Consider the following 27,641-nt stretch of genomic DNA (forward strand, 5'->3'; position numbering starts at 1 on the left):
GTTGAGAGAAGAAACCCTAGAACTCGAATTCAAGAGGATTGAAAGAAACCCTAGAACTCGAATTCAAGAGGATTGAACTTCAAAAATGTAATGTCTTCATCCTCTTATTGATTATACTATTGGATTAATAATTATAGACTCTAGTTAATGAGATATGATTTGATGGGTTTGATAGAAAATCATGAACGGTTATATGTATGGGGTGTTGATTGTTGATTATTGATTAAGGGTGTTATTTACCTTATGGGTGATAAAGAATAATGTTGATCGTAACCATTTGAGACTTTAGAATTTATCTAGGAGCAAGAGAATGGGTTATTGGTGTAGAGACACCATTAATAAGGACTATGAAGCTTTATGTCACCAATTGTTTGAGAAAATATTTAAGTGACTAAAACATGAGAATTATTGCTAATATGGAATCCCTTTGACTTGTACTGATATAGATTAAGGTTGAAAGGGTTGGCGAATGTTGTATTACGCTCAAGAGCAGGAAGTTAAGGTATGTGAGGCTAACTCTCTATGTTAGGGAATTTTAATGATTCTCCCTACACTACGTTTCTTTTACGACGTTACTAATTGCCTCAGAAATATAGTTTAGCCTAGTTCCTTGAATAGTTGCAGAACATCTATTCTCTAGCTTCATAACTCGTTCACCACTTTCATTCTGAACGTTGTGAGCTCAATGCGTATTCAATATAGACTTGGGTTTGATGTCCCCGAGTATTAGTATAGATTACTCAATATGCCGTAAACAGTTGAAGTTTCAGTGTTCATAATCAGTTCAAGAATACATGTCTCAGTCTAGTCCTATTCAGTATTCCAATATTATGTATATCAGTGTGATCCAGTATTCCAGTATCATGTAACTCAGTGTTATTCAGTATTTCACTATCATGTATTGCAGTTTGATTCTCAGTTCCTGAATTTTGAACACCTTTATTTGGGCCTGAGGCCGTAGTTTATATGCTTTATGCATACTTGGGCCTGAGGCCGTAGTTTATGCTTTATGCATGTGTGGGCTTGAGGCCGTAGTTTATGCTTTATGCATTTTTGGGCCTGAGGCCGTAGTTATGTATACGTATACTTGGGCCTAAGGCCGTTGCATGTGCACATATATATTGGGCCCGAGGCCCTAGCTTATTCAGATAAACAGGTTGTTCATCATTCAGAAGAGGGAGTATTCATATCCTTACTTCCTTTGTTCAGTTCAGTTATCAGTTATCATTTCAGCTACCAGTTATCAGTTATCAGTTCAGTTATCAATTATCATTTCAGTTTTTATTTCAATAGTATCATTTCAGTACCAATTATCAATTCTCAGTTATCAATTTAGTTTCAGTTTCAGCATTTATAATTCTTTCTTTTAGTTGCTTTACATACCAGTGCAATTCAAATGTACTTACGTCCCTTTTGCCCGGGGCCTGCATCTCACGATGCAGGTAATGATTTACAGGTTGATGATTCAGAGCGCTAGGATTCTCGTACCAGCTATTTGGTGATCCCCAGTTCTTTCGGGGCATTATCATTACTTTACAGTCTTTCAGTATTTACAGACAGTCAGTTGTTTTCAGTACTTCATTAGAGGCTTCATACACTAGAGTGACAGTTAGACAGAGTCTCAAGCTTTTCATGTTAAGCAATGTTGGCTACATATATGTTTTAGATTGGTTTTAGTATTTCTGCACTTTGATTTATATCATCCAGACTTTCAGTATATCAGCATGTGTTAGTTTATCTTCCACATTCAGTATGTTATGATATCACACGTTGATTCAGCCAGCCAGTTGGTTCGCTTGGTCACATGTAGTTAGGAACCGAGTGCCGTGTTACGTCCACGCCCAGGTTCGGGGCGTGACATAGAGGATCATCAAAGGAAGCTATAAAGGAATGTGGCTCAACTCAATTATCTCTGAGCAAGAAGAAAGGCAATGGAATAGTAAACCCTGGTGAAAGTGGGGAGATTTTGGCCTATGTAGATGGTGTTCCTGTGTATGCATTGGAGAATAAACTTGATAGAGATGTTAATGTGAAGGTCAGGGATGATATGGTGGGTTAGACCAAAATACAGGCAATGGGAAGGGTGGTGATCTCAATGGAACAGTGATTTCTAGGCAGACTGCTACAGTAATTCCTGGGCTAGGTAGTGTCTATGAGCTGCAATTCAAAATGATTCAGGTTGTTGTCTCTTCTATGGAGAATAGAAAGGGGCATGAACAGGCTGATAAGCAGTAAATTGTACCAAGAGCATCTGGGGAAATAGAGGCAGTGCCTATAGAATCTGGCACTGATCAAATTATGCAGCTGCATCTTAATGTTCTACTGAAGACTATTTTACAGCATTTACATGATTTAGTTACACATAATGTGGCACCAATTGATGAAGACATATTGAGACAAAATTCAATGGAGGATGAAGGAGATGATGAATCAACTACATAAAACTTCAAACAAGTGGCTAGGGAAGGGGATTTATCACCTACAGCTACCGTTAAGGGAGATAAGAAAACAAAGAAGAATCTGAATAAAGAACCTGTTCAACCTTCAAGAAGTATGCCCAGGAGGGCAGCTTCTCTATCTAAATGGTGATGATTAAAACACTTATTTGAAACATAAGGTTTGTGAATAAACATCAGGCCTTTCCTAGGGTGATCAACATGAATAGGGAGCATAATTTTTTTGTAGTTGAATTGGTGGAGCCTTTTCAAAAGAAGGGATTCATTAATAGATATAGAAGGAGGTTGATGGAGACTACTTATGCAAATATTAATAGGAAAATATAGTTGTTCTTTGATGCAGTGGTGGAATGGGAATTAGTAGAGGATACTGAGCAACAGGTGACTGTGAAAGTGTTTCACCATGACTTGGGGCAATACATGATGATGGCATTTGTTTATGCAAAATGTTCAGCATTAGAGAGGTTAGAATTGTGGCGTCACTTGTACTACTTAGCAAGTGATATGGAGTTGCCATGGTTGGTAGGAGGGGATTTCAATGTGGTGCTATATGAAGATGAGAAGATATGGGAGTTCCAGTACACCCTCCTGAATATAAGGACTTTGCATTTTGTGTGAACACTTGTGGTTTGTTTGAGCAAGGTTATAAGGGCAGTCCATTTACATGATGGAATGGGAGGCCCAATGTTGAGTGTATATTCAAGAGATTGGATAGGATCTTAGTGAATTTTCCATTTAAGAACATGTTGCTAACCACTGAAGTTGAACATCTAACAAGAATTGGGTCAGATCATGCACCATTGTTGATGACATGTGGGGAGCAGACTACTAATTTTGTCAAGCCTTTCAGATTTTTGAATTTTCGGACAAAGCATGCTACATTTATGGATGCGGTGAGGCAGAATTGGGAAGATGATGTCATAGGAGATCCTTTTTTGATGTTCAAGCAGAAGCTCAAGAGGGTAAAGGCAACAACAACAACATCAACAACAACCCAGTATAATCCCACTTAGTGGGGTCTGGGGAGGGTAGTGTGTACGCAAACCTTACCCTTACCCTTACCCTAGGGTAGAGAGGCTGTTTCCAAATAGACCCTCGGCATCCTTCCCTCCAAGAACTTCCCACCTTGCTCTTGGAGAGACTCGAACTCACAACCTCTTGGTTGGACGTGGAGGTTGCTTACCATCAGAGCAGCTCTTTCAAAATGGAGTAGAGAAATATTTGGTGATATCTCCAAGCAATTGGCAATATTGGAGGACATTGTTAGGGTGAAGGAGGTGTTGTTTGAAGAAGAGCCTAAAATTGAGAATAGGATTGTGCTTCAAAATGCTCAATATAAATTGAAGAAATACTTGAGTATTGAGGAGCAGTATTGGAAGAAAACAGTTAGGAAGCCATGGTTTGCTGAAGGTGATAGGAACAAGTTTCTTCTACAATCATGTCAATGGAAAAAGAAAGAAATTGCAATTGAAGAGGATTAAAACTGGAAGTGGGGTGTGGATTGATGATCAAGAGAAATTGTCTATAGCTACAGTGGACTTCTATCAAAGACAGTTCACAAATGAAGGTGATACTTCTGAGTTTTCTTTGCTCAATAATGTACCTTCCATGGTCACCATGGATCTGAACTTGGAGCTTAGCAGGATGCCAACACTTGAAGAAGTTAGGGCAACCGTTTTGAGCTTAGTGGGGAGAGTGCTAGTTGTCCTGGTGGTTTCACTGGCTTGTTTTATCAAACATGTTGGGATGTTATTGGTCCTGATATACACATCATGGTCCTACACTTATATAGAGGAGCTGCATTGCCTAAATCCATCACTCACACCAATCTAGTGTTACTGCCAAAGAAACCTAGAGTTGAGACCTTTTCTGACTTAAGACCTATTACTTTGAGCAACTTCATTAACAAGGTCTTATCTAGGGTGTTACATGATAGTTTGGAAAATTTTCTGCCATCTCTAATATATCCAAACTAATCTGGATTTGTAAAGGGTAGGAGTATATTTGAGAACATCCTATTGACTCAAGAAATTGTGATTGACATAAGGTTAAGGGGAAAGCCAGCTAATGTGGTGATCAAGATTGACATGGCTAAGGACTATGATAGGGTTTCATGGAAGATGGGCTTTTTGAACATTTCATAAACATGGTGTGGAACTTGGTGTCAAACAATTGGTACTCAGTGTTGGTGAATGGGCAGTCCTCAAGGTTCTTCAAGTCCACAAGGGGTGTGAAGAAATGGGATCCTCTATCTCCGGCTTTGTTCATTCTGTCAGTTGAGGTACTTTCAAGGTCTTTGAATAAGCTCTTTGAAGACAAGTCATATGTGGGATTTGGAATGCCTAAGTGGTCTGATCCTTTAAACAACTTGGAATATTTTGATGATACCATAATCTTTGCATCTGCTCATACTCCATCTTTGAGAAAGATTATGACAGAATTGGGAAACTATGATAGGACATCAGGCCAGATGATCAACAAAGATAAGAGTTCATACTACATGCATTATAATGGATTGTTTCAGGCAGTTGGAACTATCAGTAGTTTTGCAAGAGGTAAATTCCCCTTCACATACCTAGGATGTCCTATTTTCGACACTAGAAGGAAGAAGGAGTATTATGAGGATCTTATCAAGAAAATGAAGGCTAAATTACATTCATGGAAAGGGAAGCTATTGTCATTTGGAGGAAAAGCAACACTCATCACTAATGTATTGCAAAGTATGCCAGTTCATATTTATCAGTCTTTGATCCACCAAAGAATATCCTAGAGCATCTATATAAGATCATTGCTAGGTTCTCAATTATTACTGCAACTTGGAATGCTTCATTGGTGACAAGACCTTCAATGAAAATTCCGTTAGTAAAAATACTAAAAATTTTACTTTCAACATCAGTATTCATTTGACATATACCTTCAGCAAGGAGATCATGAATAATCACTTGCAATTCCTGGACTTGGGTAATAATAGACTTGTTATCTACCATTTTGTAGTCCAAAAATTTTGCGGCAATGAGTTTCTTCATCCCGGCATCTTCAGTTTTGTATTTCCTTTCAAGCGCAATCCACAGTTCTTTTGACGTTTCCACTTATACGTTATACAAATTATCCTCCTGCCCACTAGGAATATAATTCTTGTACAAAAAATTAGAATGCTTCCACCCCTTAATCACGAGAAAGCATTCATTCATTAGAGTTTCATCGGGCAGATCAGGAACATCTTCCTTGATGATCTTCTGTAGACATAAAGTAGTCAAGTAGAAGAACATCTTCTGCTGCCAGCTCTTGAAATCAATCCCGAAAAATTTTCCGGGGTTTTCTGCCGGTGCCAACGCCAGTGTTAAACAGGAGTAGACAATACCACAAAGGTTTTAGTTTCCAGAACAGTAAGTATTACATAAATACAGAAATAAAAATTAAATTCCTTATGCTTGTTAGTTTGTTGTATTTGTAAATAATAATTCTGGAGAAAATAAATTAGCGTATAAATGGAAATATAAATGAAATAGTAGTTAATTCGAGCCCACTGAATTCACAGTGTTTCCTTATGGAATTTAACCCTCTCCTAGTACCCAAGGTTATGGATTATTTCGTCCTAGGATAGAACGAATTACACACTGGTGTAGCGGTACTTCAAACCCCATTGTTTCAGTGAACACAAAGTTCGGTAGCAAATCACACTTACAGTTTCTTTCTTTGAAGTTAAAAACAATGCAGAACAAAGGAGGAGAACTCATAAATCGAATGGAAATTCTGAGAGGAAGGACTGCAATTTATAGCCAACGTTGAGTTTAATGGAAGAGAAGGCAGATTGCTCTTAGTCTCTGTGTGTCTTCTCTCACATGTTGGCACTCATTTATAGTGCAAACAGCTGATAAGAACGGATCCGCTGCCACTCATTCAGTGGAGCATTTGGTCATGGTGGCCGGAGCCCTAGGGCTGTTATGGAGCAAGCACTTGAACTTGGGGGCTGGAGTACTTGCCATTTAATGGAGCAAGAACATGGCCTTGGTGGAACAAATCCACGGATTGGATCACATCTGTTACAAACACGGATAATTAATATTCACTATTAACAAATAAATTTGGTCCAAAAACTAAAATCAATTAACCAATCATTTGATCGAAGCCGAAACTGAAGCCGCAGCCGAGTGAGCGACGATGTAACGACCAGATCGGTCGTTTTGAGCTCTAGCGCCTCGTTCAGCAGTTTAAGGCCATGAGTAGCTTCACTTCAGGTATTATGACTTGTGCGTGCGGTCGGAATTGAATTCCGGAAAGTTCGGAGTTGATTTGGAAAGAGAATTCTCATTTCGGAAGCTTAAAGTTGAAAGAATTAACTAGGATTGAATTTTTAAGTAAACGACCTCGGAATCAGGATTTAAATGTTCCAGCAGGTTCGTATAATGATTTCGGACTTGGGTTTACGTTTGGGTCGGATTTTGGATGACCCGGGAGCGTTTTGGCGTCTATTGTGGAAGTTAACATTTTGGAAGAAATTCCATAAGTTTGGCTTGAAGTGCATTTCAGTGTTATCGATGTCTGTTTTGGATTCCGAGTCTGTGAATAGCTTCGTATGGTGATTCTGGAGTTGGGAACGCGATCGGAAGTGAATTCGGAGGTCTGTAGGTCATTTTGGAGTCATTTGGCTGAAGATAGGAATTTGAAGGTTTTTGAGAAGTTTGACCGGAAGTTGACTTTTTGATATCGGGTCGGAATCCGATTCCGAAAGTTGGAGTAGGTCATGATGTCGAATATGACTTGTCTATAAAATTTGAGGTCAATCGGATGTGATTTGATAGGTTTTAACATCGAAAATAGAAGTTTGAAATTCTAAAGTTCATAAAGCTTGGATTGGAGGTCGATTCATGATTATAGTGTTGTTTGATGTGATTTGAGGCCTCGAGCGAATCCGTAATGTGTTTTGGGATTGGTTGGTATGATTGGTTGGGGTCCCGGGGGCCTCGGATGGATTCCGGGTGGTTAACGGATCAAAATTTGGAATTTTGGATAGCTAAAGGGGTCTGGTTGCTGGTGTAACCGCTTCTGCGGAGGGTTGACCGCAGAAGCGGCCTCCCAGAAGCGAGAATTATAACCACAGATGCGGTTTTGGTCTATCAGTGAAGGGGCCGCAGATGCGATCATTTTTTCGCAGAAGCGGAAATAAAGGGGCATGGGGATGACCGTAGATGCGGTTGAGTGGTCGCACCTGCGGAACCGCAGAAGCGGTCATAGGACCGCAGGTGCGGAAATTGCTGGAGGCAGAAGGGTGTTTAAAATCGGGGTTTGAGTTCATTTCACCCATTTTACTCTTGGTATGAGCGATTTTGGAGAGCTTCATGTGGGGTGTTTCATCATCATCGACAAGGTAAGCTAACCCCACCTATCTTGAGTTAAATATATTAATTTCGTATGGGTTTTAGCATGTAAATTGGTAGAAATCAAGGGTTTGAGGGAAAACCTAAAAAAAAATAGTATTCTTGGATTTCGACCATGATTTTGGGTATGGAATTTAGAGAAAATTATATATTTGGGTTTGTGAAGCTATGGGTAAACTTATTCTTCGAAAATTTTGGAAATCCGAGCACGTGGGCCCGAGGGCATTTTCGTCAACTTTTCGATCGAGGTTAGGAATGGTTATAAATTGGGATGTAATGAATAATTAAGTATATATTAATGGATTGGTATCATTATTGGCTAGCTTTGGAGCTTCGTTCATCGATTTGAGTCTTCGGAAGGGCGTGGAATGCCGGTTATGGATCTTCGGAGCGAGGTGAGTCTCCTTTCTAACCTTGTAAGAGGGAATTGTCCCCATAGGTGAATTAATTGGTTATGTGCTCCTATTTGTGGGGGCTACGTACGCACGAGGTGATGAGAGTCTGTGCCTAGCTACTATTATGCTATTGTCCCGGTAGTATAGTACCCAAAAGCATGTTATACTTGGATTAATTGTAAACTTATTGACAGCTCGAATTGCTTAAACCACATCGAATTAATAAATAAATTTCAAAAAGGATTAAACTTCTTTTCTTAAATTGTTAAAAGAGAAAGTGGCTTTTATTTAAATAAATATTCCCCGATAAATTCTTAATTGGCTATCTGAATATGTATTTCTATGTGCACCTGCGTCGCATGCATGATTCGCAAGCAGGGTAATTATTTAATTTATGTTGACCGCGTCGCATGGATAAGTCGCGAGCGGGGTAATAGATGCATCTATGGTTCGCGCCGTTCGACCCTCGGCAGTGCACAATTTATTTTCTGTTGGAGGGGGCCGTACGCCTCGGCATGATTTGCGAGATGCTTGTAATTGCGTGCCTTGAAACTTATTAACGTTGTTATAGCCTTTTTCCGGCTTGAGAATAATTGTATAAATGATAAAAAGAAATTTGGAAATTTCCTATAAAAGGAGGAATTCTTCATTTGCTTCAACCTATCGAATTATAATCATGTTCATAAGAATCCACGATTTAGCATATATTGGATATATCATTATTGGACCACTAGTAAGTGTCGAAGTCGACCATCTCGTCTCTACTTCTTCGAGATTAGACGGGATACTAATTGAGTACATGTTGTTTTCGTACTCATACTACACTTCTGTGCATTTTTGTTGCACAGGTATATGTAACTCTAGTGGCCTACTGGGTGTAGCAGCATGGTTGATACGGAGACTTAGGTGAGCTGCACTCCTCGAGGCGACCCATAGCCAGCAGAGTCTCTTCCAGTTATCTGTATTTATTTCTTATCCAATATTGTATTCCGGACGGTGGTTGTATTATATTATTTCTTAGAAATTGCTCATGCACTTGTGACACCGGGTTCTGGGATGGATTTTAAAGTACTTTGTATTAATTGCTTGTTATTTAATTTGAATTGAAGCAGTTATCCTTTTTACCTATGAAATTGGAAGGAAAATCTTGGTTTTCGAAGAATTGTTAAAATTGGAATCTAATTAAGTATTTTAGTTGGCTTGCCTGACAGCGGTGTCCGGCGCCACAGCGACCCTTAGTGGATTTTGGGTCGTGACAGACGACGACAGTGCGAGGCTTGCCTTCTTATTAACTCTTTAAGAGCTACAAGAAGAGCAATTATATATATACCCACAAAAAACATTTTTCTCTTCCAATATGGGACAGTGTCTCATTGTCAAGAGGGGAAAACTAAAAATTTCACTCAAAAATTTTTATTTTCTCTTCATTTTCCATTCACCCTCTTTTAAGTTTATTTTTTGCTTAAAAATCTCAACAGTGGTTTGCAACAAGGATTCCTGGGCTGCATGCTTTAACTAGACTCCTGGCTCATAGTGTCTCTGGTCCATTTTAATTGTCGTGGTTATTAAGAATAATGAGTCCATAATACTAATAAATTTGGTCCAAAAAATTAATCAATCAATCATTTGACCGAAGCCGAAGCCGTAGCTGAGCGAGCGACGACGACGGCGCGAGGCTTGCCTTCTTCTTAACTCTTTAAGAGTTACAAGAAGAGCAATTATATATATACCCATCAAAAATCTTTTCCTCTTCCAATATGGGACAATGTCTCATTGTTAAGAAGGGGAAACTTAAAATTAGACTCAAAAAATTGTATTTTCTCTCCATTTCCCATTCACCCTCTTTTAAGCTTATTTTTTGCTTAAAAATCTCAACAGTGGTTTGCAACAAGGATTCTTGGGCTGCATGCTTTAACTAGACTCCTGGCTCATAGTGTCTCCGGTCCATTTTAATTGTCGTGGTTATTAAGAATAATGAGTCCAAAATACTTATAATTTGAAGAAATTAAGATATACCTAGTTATGAGGAATAAGAAGAACAAGAGAAATTGATCGAGCAAAGCGAACGTAGATCTCTCGCACGACATTTCAAATTGACGGAATCTTATGTTAAATCAAACTATGTGAAACAAATCGAGATAGATGGAGTAGCTCCTTTGGATGGTTGTTACTCATTGTGTTGTTCTTTTATTACGAATCGGAGCAACAATAAAACTCTAGATCTGATCGTTTACATTATATGTAATGACCTATTTGTAGTGGTTGGAGCATTATGTTATTGATCTCTTTCCCATCTGTTTTTCTTTTCTTTTTTTTTTTCTTCTATTTTCTATTTAACTCCATCTTACAGTATTAGAATCTTCACCTCAGATTTCAAGTTCATATACGCTACCGTTTTTTTATAACCATTTTATCGATATATTCTCATCCACTTTTTCTATTTTTGCTAAGACTATTTTTTGTTTTTGCTGTTTTTGGATGACATTTTGTATTTGATTAATTTTTTAGGAGTTGTATAAATTTATAGCTTAAATATTTACAAGGAGTAATTGGTGATAAATTTGAAAATTATGTTGTCTTAAATTATTTTTATAGTAATTGTTGATGAATCTAATATTTCTAATAATTGAACGTATTTTAGTAAATTTAACAGTTATCATTCAATACGACCAGTTAAACCGAATACTAAAATATTATTAACCTATATCAAATGATACAATGCATACATCGTGAAATGATGGGTAACAACCATCAAAACAAGCTATATAGTGTATAATTAATAATAAGTTGACTCACTACTGCTTTCACGTACAGTATTACTGAAGCACAAGTTCCGACTCTTATTTGATACATATAACTTATACTGCTGGTTTTTAGCTTTAATTATAGGGATGGATTATGAGTCAATGGATTAGGAACTGTGATATGCTCAAAAAGTATTTTGGATATGTTGTTTTCACTATCGGCGTTTTGCATTCCATGCCCATCTCCATGCAAATACATGCATTGCCCCGTTCTTGCAATATTCTTTGCAACTTCAACAAATGTTCCAGAAAATAACACGTTTTCTCTCTGAGCTCTATTCAACATTTCCCATGTCTCCTTTATCAAAAATTGTATGTGTTCTCTTGCCTCTTCTTCTGAAACACCCTTTTCGTTTATGTAACACTGAATTGACTTTGGAACGTCCCCTCTATTCAATTCATGCTGAAATAAATATACGAGGAGAAAAATAATATGAGACATCGAGAATTTGCAATGTCCGTTCATTATTTTTGAAGGCCATATATTTCATACTACTTTGATCCGAAAAGAAAATAAGAGCTATATATATATATATATATATATATAGATATAGAGAGAGAGAGAGAGAGAGAGAGAGACCTATCCAAAATTGAATTTGAAATACAAACTCATTGCACTTCGTTCATTTCTTATTTTGAATATATATGTCATTATGAAGGTTTAAAATGTTATACAACATTTGTCAGAGGAGTTATATAAATTTCATTGGAAAGAAACGTAAAAAAACATACCGATGATGTCCCTAAATCATCAGCGAAGCGAACAATTGTTGCAGACCAGCTTATTATGTCTGGGTACTTGCTTATTGATTCCAATTCCTCTTTGGTAATTGGGTTGGTGACTGAGAAGAATGCGTAGATTAATATCATAGGAATTGTAATTGAGATCCATGCGTTATCCATGTATTCTTGCAGAGTTGGCTTATGTCCATTATAGAACCATCTTGCTTCTCGTAAGTAAGCTTTGCATAACTCTGTCCACTAATTAATTAAAATCTATTTCAAATAGCAGATTAAATAGGAAACTAATAAAATAGGCATGATTTATCTATGAGGCTACAAATAGAACGATATTCTTACTGGTTTTGTAAGATAGGGTAGGACGTTGATACCCTGCTCTTTAAGAACTTCGTACGCCATTTCATTGATTGTGTTGAACAACGCAAGGTACATTATTTTCATGTATTCCGGAAGTTGCTCCATTGCTCTTAGCTCCCATCTGAATTTATTATTATTTTATATTTTCACATCAATAGAAAGGAGAACTAATAGAGGGCTAAATTAATTAGAGGAAGTAGGTGAAATTTGAACGTACTTGAAAAGGAGAAGTTAATTATTAAAAAATATTCTTGAAATTGTTTATCGCTTAATCATTAGCTATAAGTTGAGCAATGGTTTGTCTTACGCAAGATTAATGAATTGTAGTTACTTTAATTACCTTTCTACAGCATCAGTGAAGAGTTGTAACTCCTGATAAGTCCCATAAATATCATAAATATCATCAATGGTTGCAGCAAGAGCAGTGAGCTTTGTTATCATTATCCGGCAATGTCGTTGTTGAGGCTCAAATACTGTCCCTACTCCCCAGAAGAAAGCCTCCACCAATCTGTCCCTTGAAAATGGCAACTTCTCTGCCAGGCATGTGTTCTTCCACCACCTTTAAATATAAGTAATTAGTCATCAACGCTGCATGAGAAATTATCAAAAACATGTTCTAAATAATTAAGTAGAAATATTTGTTCAACCTATGTGTTAACGATAGATATATTATACATAAATAAATAGACAGAGAGAGATGTCTCACCTTGATACATCTCTTAAATCTTCTTGATGTGTTGCTTGAACAATGTTGAAGTCCAACTTGGCAAGTTCGAGCAGAAGAGGATTAGCGTTTGGCATTTTCTCATAAACGTTTAAGTACCACCTTGTCTCTAATCTCAACATCATCCAATGCGTAGGGAGTTCCAACGCATGGTGGACTAATGTTGCTGTTACATTCTCCTCACCGTGTTCATAATTTTCAAGATATTTCTTCAGCTCCGACTTTGTGACTCTTGTGGAGGATTTCAAAGTATTTTCTGTTTCTGTAGCAAAAAACGAAGCTTCGTACAATTGCAACAATCCTTTCGTGTCATTACCAAAACTTTCCTTGAAATTACCGTCCTCAATCTTGAAACTGTTCAATATATCTAAACAAGGGGAGAAAAAAATCTAAATATATGTGCCGATTTTTCACGGAATGAAATCTTTCATTATGAAGATATATATATACACATAATATTTTGTCATAGAGACCGATTATTGGTAATCGTAGAGGCTATATATCTATAAAGATGGTTGTTATATTTAGAGTAATTTTACAAAAAAAAAAATGTATTACAATAAAGATGAATATTGTTGTTAATAATTGGTAAAATACTATTTTAATGAGAGATAGAATATAATATATTAAAAAATAATTATATAGAGGTGTGACTGTTCTTTTTAAAACATTGGTAGCTCTATCAATATGCTTAGTTATTCTTTCCTTGCATTGGTAACTCCCTGAATTGTGTAACCAATACTATAATAACTTAATTGTCGGTTAATTATACTAAACACCTTTGTAGTATAATTTAGTTTCGGATACATAACCTATATTTTAGAATCAAACGCTTACACCCTCTATACTATGAAAACCCTACACTTACACCTCCTACGAAGTATATTTGTAACTAAGCATATTAAAATATTAATTACTAAAAGATAAATTAAATTTGTAAATAAAAAGTTCTTACATATATTTATTTTTATGAAGTTTTTTAAAAAGTAATTAATATTTTTGTTAATTCGTGCCTTTTATGTATTTGGGAAAACATTGTATATAATAATGTTATTCATATTTTTCTGAAAAAGTTTAAACCTCTTATATAATGAAAATTCTATATAAATGAAAGTTCAACTAACTAAGAAAATTTAAAAGATAATTTTGATCCGGAAGTATAAACAAATAAACAAAAATTAACATGAGAAATTTTTATATGATTAAATATAATAACTAAATGAAAATACAAATAATTACATGTTTAAAGTGCAAGAAAGTTAACTGTTCGTATATCTTATTAAGTCATTATGTTCATTTCTTATTCATGAGTTTCAAAAGATACATTTTTCATTAAAAAATTATTCTTTTTTTCAATCAAAAGTGTAACTACCTGACTGGTCGTTTTGCTTTCTAGAACCCTGTTCCCCTAAATAAGACTTCCCGTACTTGCTTTTACTGATTTATAACTTGCGGGGATGGTCGGTTCGGGATTTGGAAGAGTTTGGATTGAAATCGAAACACTTGGTTCCTTAAGGTTGGCTTAAAAGGCCAAGTTTGACTTCGGTCAACATTTTGAGTAAACGACCTCATAGTCGGGATTTGAAGGTTCCAACAGGTTCGTATGATAATTTCAGACTTGGGCGTATGCCTGAATTGGGTTTTAGATGACACGGGAGCATTTTGGCGCCTAATAGTAAAAGTTGGTTCTTGAAGGTTTTTAGAAGTCTTTAAATTTGGTTTGGAGTGGGTTTTGATGATATCGAGGTCCAAACGGAAATCTGAGACTGGGAATAGTTTCGTAATGTCATTTAAGACTTGCACGCAAAATTTGGTATCATTTCGAGTAGTATAAGTACGTTTCGGCACAGTGGAAGTAAATTGGTTTTATGGCACCTGCGGTTGGTCAGTCGCAGGAGCTATTGGAGCCCCGCAGATGTGGCCCAAGGAGAGGATCCCAGGCTCTTCAGATGCGGCCATTTTCCCGCAGAAGCGGACACCTGTCCGCAGGTGCGGTCCCAGCTAGCCCAGCCCATTTCAGTAGAAGCAGACAATCGTCCATAGAAGCGGGACTGCAAATGCGGTAACGCACCGCAAGTGCGGAAATCGCAGAAGGCAGTGAGTTCAGTTAATACGGGACTCAAGCCATTTTCACTCATTTTCTCTCTCTTGGGGCGATTTTTGGAGCATTTTGAGAGGGACTTCCACCTAGCTTCTGGAGGTAAGTAATTCCTACCTTTTATGAGTTCAATACATAAATTTTGGGTAGATTCCAACATGAAAATTGGTAGAAATCATGGGTTAGATGAAAAACCTAGGGTTGACAATAATGAGACTTTTACCATGAAATTGACCATGAAACTTAGTGATAATCATATATTTATGTTCCTTAGGTTATAGTTTACAACTTCCTTCAAAAATTTCCGAAATCTAGGCACGTGAGCCTGGAGATGAATTTTATGAATCCTACCTTTGGGGTTGGGTAATCACTTTAATAGTTAGAGTATGAACTTTTGAACCTATAATGATCGGTTTTTACATTATTTGAATAGTTTTGGATTGTTTGGCTCCGGTTTGAGCCCATTCTTGAGTTTGGAAGTAGGCTTTGAAGCAAGGTAAGTCTCCTTTCTATCCTTGCAAAAGGGAAATTTCCCCATAGGTAAATCTAATAAAAATGTGAGTGTTTGTGGGGCTACGTACGCACGAAGTGATGAGAGTTCATAAGTAGATACTATTCCTGTAATGTCCGGGTAATTTAGGTTTACACCATGCTTTGTGAAGACCGTTATTTGATGATACTTGTTATTTGTATTAAATGGAATTAAGTTGAGAATTTCTAAGGATTTAAAGCTTCAAGTTGAATTGACTTTTTCTTTTAAAGAAAAGAATTTAAGAAAGAATTTGATTTAAATGATTAAATTTATATTTGACCGCATCGCATGAATAATTCGCGAGCGGGGTGAATAGATGCATCTATGGTTCACGCCGTTCGACCCTTCGGTAGTGCACATTTTAATATTATGTTGGATCGGGCCGTACGACCTCGGCATAACTTGCGCATGACAATTATTTGAAACTTTCTGTGATTTGTATTGCTTTAATGCCTTAAAATGTAAATTGTTAAATGATATGAGGGAAACTGAAATTATATTTATGGAAGAAGAACTTGTCACTTCCTATTATTAACCGTCAGTATTATACATGATATTCATGCCTAGCGTAACATTTTAATTATATTATTGTAGGCCCTAGTAAGTGTCAAGTCGACCTCTCGTCACTACTTCATCGAGGGTAGACTGGATACTTACTGGGTACATATTGTTTATGTACTCATACAACGCTTCCGTACTTAATTGTACAGGATATGAGGCAGGTGCATCTAGTTATCCACCAGGCGCGCACACTTGATCTCGGACTGAGACTTTACGGTGAGCTGCCTGCATTCTAGTCGTTCAACACCATGCCGGAATTTCTCTTTTACTTGTATATGTCTATACTATTTCAGATAGTAGGGTAGTCTTCTTCTGTATATTCTACTAATTTCTCACGCACTTGTGACACTAGATCTTGGCACATATTAGTAGACTTGATTTTTGGGGTTGTATTCTTGAAATCATGATTGTCTTAGTTGTTTCCTTTTAGTTGCCTTAAAAATTCGATATTTACCGAATGCTTTAAACTTAAGTTAAATTTTGGGATTATTTAATAAAATAAATGGGCACTCACTAGTTGATCGGTGTTGGCTTGCCTAACAACAGTGTTGGGCGCCATCACGACCTGTAATGGAATTTGGTTCGTCACAAAAGGTGTGAATAAAAAACAACAACAACCCAATATAATTCCACTAGTGGGGTCTGGGGAGGGTAATGTGTACGCAGACCTTACCCCTACCCTGGGGTAGAGAGGCTGTTTCCAATAGACCCTCGGCATCCTTTCCTCCAAGAACTCCCCAACTTGCTCTTGGGGTGACTCGAACTCACAATCTCTTGGTTGGAAGTGGAGGGTGCTTACCATCAGAGCAACCCACCTTGTCTAAGGTGTGAATAAAAAGTTTCAGCAAAATATGTTCATCTTCTTTTTAAAAATTTCATAAAAATACATACACATCAACTTTTTATTTATAATTTAATTTACTTTAGTAATTATATTGTAATATACTTAATTATGAATATACCTCATAGGTGGTGTAAGCTTAGGCTTTTTATAGTACTAGTTTTAGTGTGTGTGCATTGTACGTATGTAATACGCCAGTCAATAAAGAATATACAAAAGAATATATATTGGAAGATAGTAGTTGACGTTAAAAGAAATACAAATATTTGTATAAATGATAAATATAAATATTTTGATATTGACACAATAACTAAATTCAATATATTTGAACATGATGGTAAATTTAGTTAAAATAATTATGTGGTAATAAGTGATATATAAATATTTTTAATTATTGTAAGGAATCATTATATAAATTAATTTGTTCAGGTTTTAAAATAAGTTTTTTTTTCAATCTTTTTTAAAATCACACAAAATTTGAGACTATTGCCTTACTAGTCTATGTTAAAAGACATAATATAACCAAAAGAATATAAGAGCATAAAAAAGGACCCAAAACATGCACAGATGAACAGTACGTACGTACCTTCAGAGATATCAAATCCATGTTCTCTCAATAGTTTAAATTTCAAAGCTGTGGCGTATAATAATGAATATTCTCCTGAGACTATGTTTGTGCCTTCCTGCTGTAATATCTGTTGTTGGTGTATGCTTCTCAAAATTTGAAAGATTTCATCCTTGAAGTGGTAACTCAGTCCAAGTCTTTGTAAGTTGTCAATCAGCTCCAGCTTCTCTAATTCTTCTCCATCAACATTGTCCATCATCTTGAACTTCTTCCGCATTTCCTCCTTCAGTTCATTAAATCGCTTCGTATAGTTCTCTCCCTATGTACGAATTTTTTTTTAAGAAAAAACATTAACTAACTGATATAATGAGCACTAGTTAATTTATTTGTGCTTCGCACAATTAAATATACTTTTGTAAATATTATTGATGCAAAAGGAATTATAAATTAAACAATAAAAATATAATGCAAGACATATATATATAAATAAAATCAAATGCAAAGATATGCTAAAACAATCATTAACGTGAAGAACTTTTTGACGTTGTGTTCTTTTTACCCTCCAAATGAAAAACCATTATAAACTCGGTATATGTACTAAATTTTTATACAGCCCTCAATTAACTTCTTCACATTCTATTTTTCCCTTTGCTCTCCTGAAATGCCAAAATATTTGGTCTTTTATTAATTTTCAAAAAAACATTATATGTTCGTAATACCTATACTTTTTCATAAAAACATGATTGTACTCATGTTCAAAGTGCTTACCAAGTAAATGAAAATTTAATGTCTTCCAAGTAACTTGTTAGAGTTAACTATACCATCTTTGCAACCTTTATGAAAGTGGAAAAAAATACTTCATATTGTCCACAAAAAACATTAACATAGAATACAAAAAGTATCCAAAAATTGTCATGTAAATATTCTAAGCTAAAATATAAATATATATACTAATCCCAAATCTAGCGAAATCATCAAAGCTCAAATTATTCATATATTTTTTCGAGCATAATACATAAAACAATAACATATTATGTTTCTCTCATGGGACATAAAATTTATGATAAAAGGTCACCATCCTTTAAATGGTTAAACGTAAAAACATTTTTCTTATGATTTCAAGAATATTTTTTAAATATTAATATAATCCTAATTCTTGTCTAACCTTGAAAATAATAATCGACATATTTTCATTTATATAATTAATCAATTCGTATATATGACAATCAATGAAATTTCATTTGGCAATAGAGGTAACAACTATAGCCATTAACCATATGATATTAATTACTATTCATGCATGAAGTTTAAATTATGCAATAGAGATCACCATTTTATGATTACATGTACCCTAGTCCTTAAAGAAGTTAAGTTACAATGGGCAAGATATGAAAATTTTAACTCTAAATTTGTTAATTAAAGGAACAAAACCTGACGTTGATGCCATCAAAATTAGTACGTACCTGTTTGCAGAATCTGACCCTTACACATTATATCAAATATAATGCCTATTAAAGAACTCAAAATTGCATTCGTTGACTTGTTATAGCACAAAAGACAATCCAACAGGAAGAAGAAGTTTTGGAAGGGTTGGAGTACAACTCTTTCAATTTAGAAGACCCGCATAATGATTAAGATAAGTTTATATTTCTGACATAAAGAATATAATTGCATTCTGGAAAGGGCAAAAACTTGAGATTTACTATATGGATAAGCGTTCCTTTAATAGAACAAACGGTTATTAAACTAACTACTGTCTCAAATTGAAAGGGGTGGTTGTCTTAAATTGAAAGGGGTTGGTTATTATAGTAAGAAACACAACCTTTTTCGAAGAGTAACTTCTTTCTCTTTTTTTTTTTTAAATTTAAAATAGCATATAAATGGAGAAAATAGGAACCAAAACCAAAACAAATTAAGAAAAAGGATAAATGAGATTCCTAGTTTATAAGAGTTCCACATCACTAAGCAATGTCCCTCAATTATATTATTATATAGATATAGATTTGATTAAATATTCACGTGATTCTGATCCATGAAAATATAGTACACAGAGATATTAGTATATATTATCTTTGAGTAACAAGAAAGACTTAATAATAACAGTCTGTACCACATAATCATTGTTAATGGATTGGATATATTCGAAAGGCCAGATAGGAGGTTTGTAATTCCCAGAACGCCTATCGGTATTCATATTTGTGGGAATAGAGCTGTGACTCAATGGTGGTTCAGCTTTTGGACTAGTGGAATTAGCCGTAGAGAGGCTGCAGGGTTTGTCTTTTGATACAAGTGATGCCTTTCTACCACTGAAAAAGGAAAGAGAAGGAGCTGCAGGTCGTATGGAGGTGGCCATCAATAGCATCTTTACTTTATTCAAATTTTATGAGTGGAGAGATTTTTTAATATGGTAATTGGATCCCCAAGTAGTTGGCATATATATAAGGGAAAATACATAAGGTGTACTCTTTACTTTGTTCGGAAAAAAAATTAGTTTCACACTTAACCTTTACGGACGTTCTAATACCATCATATTCTTATTTTTAGTATAACAAATACCACCCTAAAAGCGGATGTGGCGAAGAAATTAAATATACGGAAAAGGGTTAAACATACACCTAAACTATTGAAAAATATTTTAAAATACCCTTCATCCACCTACTGGGTTAAAAATATCCCTCCATCCACTTTTTTGGTTCACTTATATATGCCCTTTGACCGTTAGGTCAATGCTGAATTAAAAATAATTATTATTTAAATTTCACATGGAAACTTCTTATTGGTCGAAATTAAAACATCTAACCTATAAGAAAGACCTACCCATATCTACCCGTTATTCGGACCAACCCGCCCTAAACATTGACCTGACCCGAATAAAAAGTTCAACTAAAAAAGAGACGCCCCACTTCCATCTAACCCCGTGGTGTCCGGGCACCAAGTAGTTCTATTTTTTAATAATTGTGGTGACCGGATTAGCTTACACGCACCTCGACTAACATTAAGTACTTCTTAAAGACCAATTAGAACACAAGGGCATGGCTTCAATGTATTGTGGCGACCAAAGTCGCTATTGTGGCGACCAAATCGCTTATTATAATCTGAAATAAACTTAGCTAATCAAAATAAAACCAAGACCAGATAATTATACTTTCACATCGCAACAATTACGAAAAAAGCGTTGACACCGAAACGTTATACTACGGGGAGATGATGACGTGTCTTGTAACCTAGTACTCAAAATGTGTCCAGAAACTTCTAATGAATTCTTCCAAAGAAAAACTAATGATTCGAACGAGTTTCATTGCAGTATATAAAAAAGCCAAGTCATCAAACTTTCTATGTTACTAGTAATATTGTTTCCATTCGTTGTTCGAAAATTCGCCATCAGTATTGACTATTAGGAAGAAAACGATCATTTCTAATCATTGAACTAAAACAAAATTACTTGAAATGTCAAACTATACTACCATAGATAGAATTAGTACCTCCACTCGAGAGAAGAGAGAATTTCCCGTGAAGAAATTGTGGTTAGGAAGTGGGACGTCTTTTTTTTAGTTGAACTTTTCATTTGGGTCGGGTTAGTCCGAAAAATGGGTAGATACGGGTAGGTCTTTCTACTAGGTTAGATGTTTAATTTCGACCAATAAAAAGTTGCCACGTAGAATTTAAATAATTATTATTTTTAATTCAGCATTGACCTAACGGTCAAAGGGCATAAGTGAACCAAAAAAGTGGATGGAGGGATATTTTTAGCCCAATACGTGGATGAAGGGTATTTTTAAACTTTTTCTAAAAGTTTAGAGGTATTTTTAACCCTTTTCCGTTAAATATAAAGAAAAAGTGGGGGCGTAATAGTCCAAAGTAAAGCTAAAAAATCAGCCCCAACCCTCCTATNCTTCATCTTCATCACCCCTATTCACGCTACCCTCTTGTTCTTCTCCTTTCACACATTTTCCTTCTTCTAATCCTTTAAACACTTCTACATAGAAACCCTAGAGGCCGAAAAACAAAAAATTAAAAACTTTCCAAAAGAAAAACCTTAATTCATACTTTCAGTTTAGGTCACGACCAGGAATTCACTTTCGGAATCGTGATGGTGCCTAACATTTCACTTGCTAGACAAGCCAACGTTAGAACAATTTAACCATTTTCAATAGTCCAATTTAACCATTTTTACTTGCTGTAACACGAAAAGTTCCATCATAATATACTGCAGATCGGTGCACTTGTATATGAACTTCCAGCATATTATGCTGGAAATACAACACGCGAAAGGTTCTAGCACAATATAATGGAGATTGGAGTACCTGTGTATGAACTTCCAGCATACTATGCTGGACCTGTATATTATACTAGAACTCCAGTATATTATGCTAGAAGTCTAGTATATTATACTGAAAATCCAGTATAATATACTAGAGTTCTAGTATACTTATGGTGGAACTCCAGTATAATATATTGGAGTTCCAAAAAGCATTTTCAGGATTTTGAACAGTGTTTTTGTTCATATTTATCTTTACATGAAAAGTGGCTAAATTACGATTATTACTTTTGAAATTGTGGCTATTTTTGAATGACCACTTGTAAATCTGGCTATTTTTTAATTTACTTCCTTTCTTAAAAGTTTGGCCAAACAGTAATTGCTGCTCAGAAGTGTTTTTAAATTAATTAACAAATACAAACTGCTTCTAACCAAAATTACTTTTGAAAACAAAATATGGTGATTATTGAAGCTATTTGCCAAACAGGCTATAAGACAAAATTGTGTAATTAAATTAATGACGAGCTTTTGAGTGATTATTTTATGCTTGATGTGTTTATAATCTCTTCCCTAGAGGAGATTATCTAAACCAAATATGAATCATCTCATTACGAAACTAATTTTACCGTATATTTGGCCAGTGCAAGAGAAAAACTATTTGAATCAAATAGAGAAGTCTGATTAGCAAAAAAAAATAAATATAGAAGTCTGACAACTATTTCAGAAGAGTTTTTTTTTTTTTTAATATATGTGTTTTTCTAACTTAAATAACATTCTTAATGATATGCACTATTTGTTTTACATTTACAATAAATTAAAAGTAGTAATTAGAAAAACTTGGAATTACAAAATTGTCAAAACATTTCTAGCATAAAATTAAAAGAAAATATGTCACGACCCAAATTTCCCTCCGTTGGGTATCGTGATGGCACCTAGTCTTAGGATTAGGTAAGTCTAACAACTTCCAAAAATGATAACAAAATAAATAAAGATTTGCAATTCTAAATTTAGAATTATCTATATAGGTATTACAATCCCAAAACCGGTAGTACGAGTCATAAGCTCTACAGAGTTTTGCTAGAAAACTTCTAGTACAACTGTTTTGAAATAAGGATAAACAGTACAATACAAAACTAGAAGGTGACTCTGAAGCCTGCGAATGTAGCAGCAGGTTTACCTTGAGTCTCCTCAGCAACAATCCACACAGCTAGCTAACGATCAACTGACTTCGAAATACTTGTAGCTGCACAAAAATGTGTAGAAGTGTAGTATGAATACACAACATCGGTATCCAGCAAGTATCAAGACTAACCTCGGTGGAGTAGTGACGAGGAACAGTCAAGAAACCTACTTGACTAAATAATAGGAACGAATTTAAGTGTATAAACAACCGAATACGATATCTATATAAGGTCAACGCATAATGACAAATAATACGGTAATTGCAGTATGGAATGAAAATAGTAACTAACAGCGAAGCGCCATAATAATGACACAGTCTAAATCCAATGAACAAGATTAAAAGAAAGGTATGTAGCAACTAGATAAAAATAACCACTTTCGCATCAGAATTTAGCCAATAACCTCCACGAGGTCCTGAGCTGTCACGACCCAATTCCCGAACCCGGTCGTGATGGCGCCTCTCGTGAAGACAAGGCCAGCCAGACCAATACAGAACACCTGTTTTAAGTAGTTAATCACCATTAAGCAATTATGAAGCATGGTTTAATAACAATAATTTGCGGAATCTTAGATAATAATGGTAGAACCATCCCGACACAGCCCAAACCGGGGTGTCACAAGTCACGAGCATCTATCAGAATGTAAAACCACTACAAGGCCTAAAATATACGAAACCGGAATAATGAACAAAGAGAGAAACATGGTGCTGCGGACGCTGGCAGTCACCTCCTTAACTCATGTAACTCTGCCTCTGATCGGCCAAAACCCGCTACCGGGTGTATAGATACCTGCATCTGCACACGAGGTGCAGGGAGTAAAGTGAGTACTCCAACTCAGTGAGTAATAAAGGTAAATAACAACTGAGCAGTAAGAGATCACGTAAAGCAACCAACATGCTGTATAGAAGCAGGGTACAATCCTTTGAGAAAATAGTGAAGCTGTGAAATCTTTAGAAATATATTGGCTCAGTTTATATCTCTTTTGAAAATGATCCTTTCAACAGTTGCAAAATGATTTCAAAACAGTTAGTGCTGATAAGCACAGAAAAATCCGCCCTTCGGGCACAAACACCGTAGCATAACAGGTAAAAAGGCAAGTAAATATGCAAGATGAGCACATAAAAGTTCGCCCCTCGGGCAATATCTCAAAACAGTACCAGTCCCTCGGGCTCACTCTCAGCCCCTCGGGCTCTCTCTCTCAGATCACATCTCAGAACAGTGTCATATAGTAACCGCTGCGGCGCGCAGCCCGATCAATATCTCGATGCGGCGTGCAGCCCGATCCATATGGGTACCCGCGCTCACTGTGGGTGTGCAGACTCCGGAGGGGCCCCTTACGACCCAAGCGCAATATCAAGCCACCTCGTGGCATATAAAACAAGGCCTGAAAGCCTTCTCATATCACACTCGGGGCCTGAAAGCCTCCTCACAATACACTCGAGGCCTGAAAGCCTCCTCACATAACACTCGAGGCCTCAAAGCCTCCTCACATAACACTCGAGGCCTGAAAGCCTCCTCACTTCACTCACATATATCCTCACATATGGCCTTCGGCCCCACTCAGTCCAGAAAACATCATAAGCCCCTCGGGCATCAATAAAATAGTAGTGCTCAGCCCAAACAATAGTGGAAATATCATGTAAGTCTCAAAGTTCAATTAAACGGCTGAGTTGCAAAACAGTATAATCAACAGGACTGAGTTCAAGTAGTATATCAAAATAGTGAGGAAACAGCGATAAAAATCCCAGAAGGGTTCAGGTAGTTGGCGCGAAGCCCAAATATGGCAATCAGCCCAAATCATGATAATAACAAATAAGTTTCAGTCAAATACGCGGTAAAATCATCAATCGGGACGGACCAAGTCACAATCCCCAACGGTGCTCTACCCCACGCTCGCTATCCGACGTGCAAGTCACCTCAATATAGCACTATGATGTGCAATCCAGGGTTTCAAACCCTCAGGATATCATTTACAATCATTACTCACCTCGAACCGGTGAAATCTCTAGCTCGCGATGCCTTTGCCCCTCAATTCGGCCTCCACGCGCGTCGAATCTATCCAAAATCAGAGCGAATACATCACATTAGGCTAAGGGGACATAACTCAATCGAAAAGAATCGAAAAACATCGAAATTCACGAAATTTGCTAAACCCGAGCCCCGGGCCCACTTCTCAAAAAATCAGAAAATTAACATCACCGGATTCCTTATCTCGCCACGAGTCTATACATATCAAAATCACAAGAATCGGAGTCCATTTGACCTCTCAAATCCCTAGTTTAAGCTCTCTTAGGTTCAAGCCCTAAACCACCAAATTTGGCCTTTAATTTCTTAAGTTTTCAGTTCTAACCCATGCATTTACACCATAGAATCATGTTTTTAAGTCCAAGAGTTCATACCTGATCAAAGCCCTTGAAGCCCTCTTCAAAATCGTCCAAAAACTCTCCAAGTCCGAACTGAAATATGTTACTCTTCCAAAATTTCGCGAAGATGAATTAAATATTCATGTTCAGGAGAAACCGCTTCTGCGATCAAAATGTCGCTTCTGCGACTTCCGCTTCAGCGGTCTCCTTCCGCTCCTGCGGAAATTCCCATAATCCAAAAACCCGTTTCTGCGGACACTTGACCGCTTCTGCGGAAACACCCAGGCTTTGCCCTTTCGCTTCTGCGACTCTTCTACTGCATCTGCGGCATCGCAGATGCGGCCCCAAGCCCGCACCTGCGGAAACAGCCAACCTTCCAAGAACTCGCACCTGCGAACCTACCTCTCGCATCTGCGGAACTGCATATGCGGTCGTTCCTCCGCAGATGCAGAAACACCAGATACCAGCAACATCACAATTTCACCAAGTCCAAAAATCATCCCGATGGCTATCCGAAATTACCGCGAGGTCCCCGGGACCTCAACCAAAAGTGCTAACCCATCCTAAAACATCAATCAAACTTGCTCCAATCATCAAAATACCACAAATAACACCAAAACCCTCAAATTACATCAGACTCAAGCCTAAGTTCTTCTAAGTCTTCCGAAACACGCATTCGATCAAAAACCCAACCAAACGACGTCCGAATGACCTGAAACTTTACACACACATCCCAAATCACTTAACGAAGTTAGAGCAACTCTCGGAACCCCATTCCAACCCTCAGAACAAAATCTCACCTATCAACCGGAATTCGCCAAAATACCATCTTCGCCAATTCAAGCCTAATTCTACACCAGACCTCCAAAACCAATTCCGATCCTGAGTCACAAATCACCTAACGAAGCTAACCAAATCATAAAAACTCCGATCTGAGCTCATATACAAATAAATCAACTCTTGGTCAAACCTTTCAAATTCGAAGTTTTCAACTGAGACTGTTCCTTCAAATTTTCATCTCGATTCCCCTGAAAACCAAAACCAACGATCTACATCAGTCATAATGCATAACACGGGGCAAGTCATGCCCGGGAACTGTCGATCAAGGTGCAAAATCTCAAAACGACCGGTCGGATCGTTACATTAGCCTCAATTATATATAACTCAGAACACTTGGCACCTTGTGCCCTCATTACAACCAAAAACTGCACGAACGACGCACAAACCAATAGAACTAGACGAAGGTGTGTAGAAATGATCAATAACATCAAGATCTGTTTTCTTAACCGATAAGAGTGATTAACTACGTGTATGCTTGTGCAAGTGTTCTAACGTAGTTCGTGCCAGCTAGTAAGTATAGAAAAAGGAATGGACAACACGTAAAATGTTTTCCCACAATCTTCCACAAGATAAAATTCACAGAGGTAAGTGCACCACTACAATATTATCAACAACAAGAATGCCCCATGCCATCACAAATCAATCCCTAACATAGGCTATCTTTTCTCGCCACGTGCGCAATATTAAAGTAAGTACCCACCTTGTCTCGCCATGCATGCATAATAATGTTCTCATCTTGTCTCGCCACACATGAATAATAATCTTCCCACCTTGTCTCGCCACATGCGCAACCCACATATATATAGCCCGCCTTGACATGCCGCATGTGCAAAATATTAGTAGTATCAATAGCACGGCAGAAACCTCGTGCAACCCAATAACACTCGCACGGCAGAAACCTCGTGCATCACAATAACAACAGCATGACAGAAACCTCGTGCATATCACAACAAGTACAACAACAACAATGACAATAATACAAGAGTACGATAAGCAATCAACTCAAGAACTTTCGATCACAAAGAAATGGTAGAACTAGTTCACAAGGAATAACCACAATAGAGAATACTAGTCGTAACAAGAAACACCTCAACAAGGAAGTAAAATAATATGTAACAACGGTTCCACAAAGTACAGTTCAACAACAAGGGGGATAACATGAGTCAATAATTCCAATTAAGGCTAAGTCGGCTATGATAGAGGATAAATAGCTTCATTTAGGATTTAGTACTCACGAAAGAGGTATAACAATTACAATTAAGGATAAGCAACGGAACGGATAATCATGACCTCACTTAAGGCTAAATGACTACAGAAGAGATAATAATAATTTCAAATAAAGATAAGCAGCTAGGAAAAGATAACATGGCAATAGAAGAGGTAAAAATCTTCAATTAAGTGATATATGTTTCAAATAGGCAATAAGAGTAAATCATAAAGTAATTAATCTCTGTTAAAGTTGGTAGAGTGAAACTAGTAATCAAGAAAACTTAATCATAACAAAAACAACTTCATACTCAGTGAGTACAAGAACCTAAGAAGCCCAA

At 36.6% G+C, this 27,641-nt stretch overlaps 1 protein-coding gene across 3 annotated transcripts; it reads right to left on the bottom strand.

Annotated features, from left to right (window-relative positions):
- Positions 1-10,902: 10,902 nt before the first annotated feature.
- On the bottom strand, positions 10,903-19,846 carry LOC109213618 ((-)-camphene/tricyclene synthase, chloroplastic-like). 3 transcript variants are annotated; one of them, XM_019377431.1, is made up of 7 exons: positions 19,563-19,846; positions 17,474-17,771; positions 12,838-13,117; positions 12,472-12,690; positions 12,114-12,252; positions 11,766-12,014; positions 10,903-11,436 (listed from the first exon to the last, which is right to left on the bottom strand). In XM_019377431.1, exons 1-7 carry the CDS (start codon positions 19,812-19,814, stop codon positions 11,113-11,115), a joined length of 1,761 nt encoding a protein of 586 aa, XP_019232976.1. In that variant the 5' UTR covers positions 19,815-19,846; the 3' UTR covers positions 10,903-11,112. The 3 variants fall into 3 exon arrangements, with proteins under 3 accessions (XP_019232976.1, XP_019232975.1, XP_019232977.1); XM_019377430.1 differs by having other exon boundaries at positions 12,838-13,222; XM_019377432.1 differs by lacking the exon at positions 19,563-19,846 and adding an exon at positions 18,916-19,109 and having other exon boundaries at positions 12,838-13,222.
- Between the last annotated feature and the right edge of the window lie 7,795 nt (positions 19,847-27,641).

Source organism: Nicotiana attenuata, unplaced genomic scaffold, assembly GCF_001879085.1.
Source record: "Nicotiana attenuata strain UT unplaced genomic scaffold, NIATTr2, whole genome shotgun sequence".
In the NCBI taxonomy this organism is placed as follows: Eukaryota; Viridiplantae; Streptophyta; class Magnoliopsida; order Solanales; family Solanaceae; genus Nicotiana; species Nicotiana attenuata.

Coding starts and splice junctions, on each gene's coding strand:
- LOC109213618 (XM_019377430.1), bottom strand. CDS start 19,814: ATGCTATTGATGGCCACCTCCATACGACCTGCAGCTCCTTCTCTTTCC. Junction 13,223..17,473: donor TGGATTTGATATCTCTGAAG/GTACGTACGTAC, acceptor CCCCTTGTTTAG/ATATATTGAACAGTTTCAAG. Junction 12,253..12,471: donor TTCACTGATGCTGTAGAAAG/GTAATTAAAGTA, acceptor TAATAAATTCAG/ATGGGAGCTAAGAGCAATGG.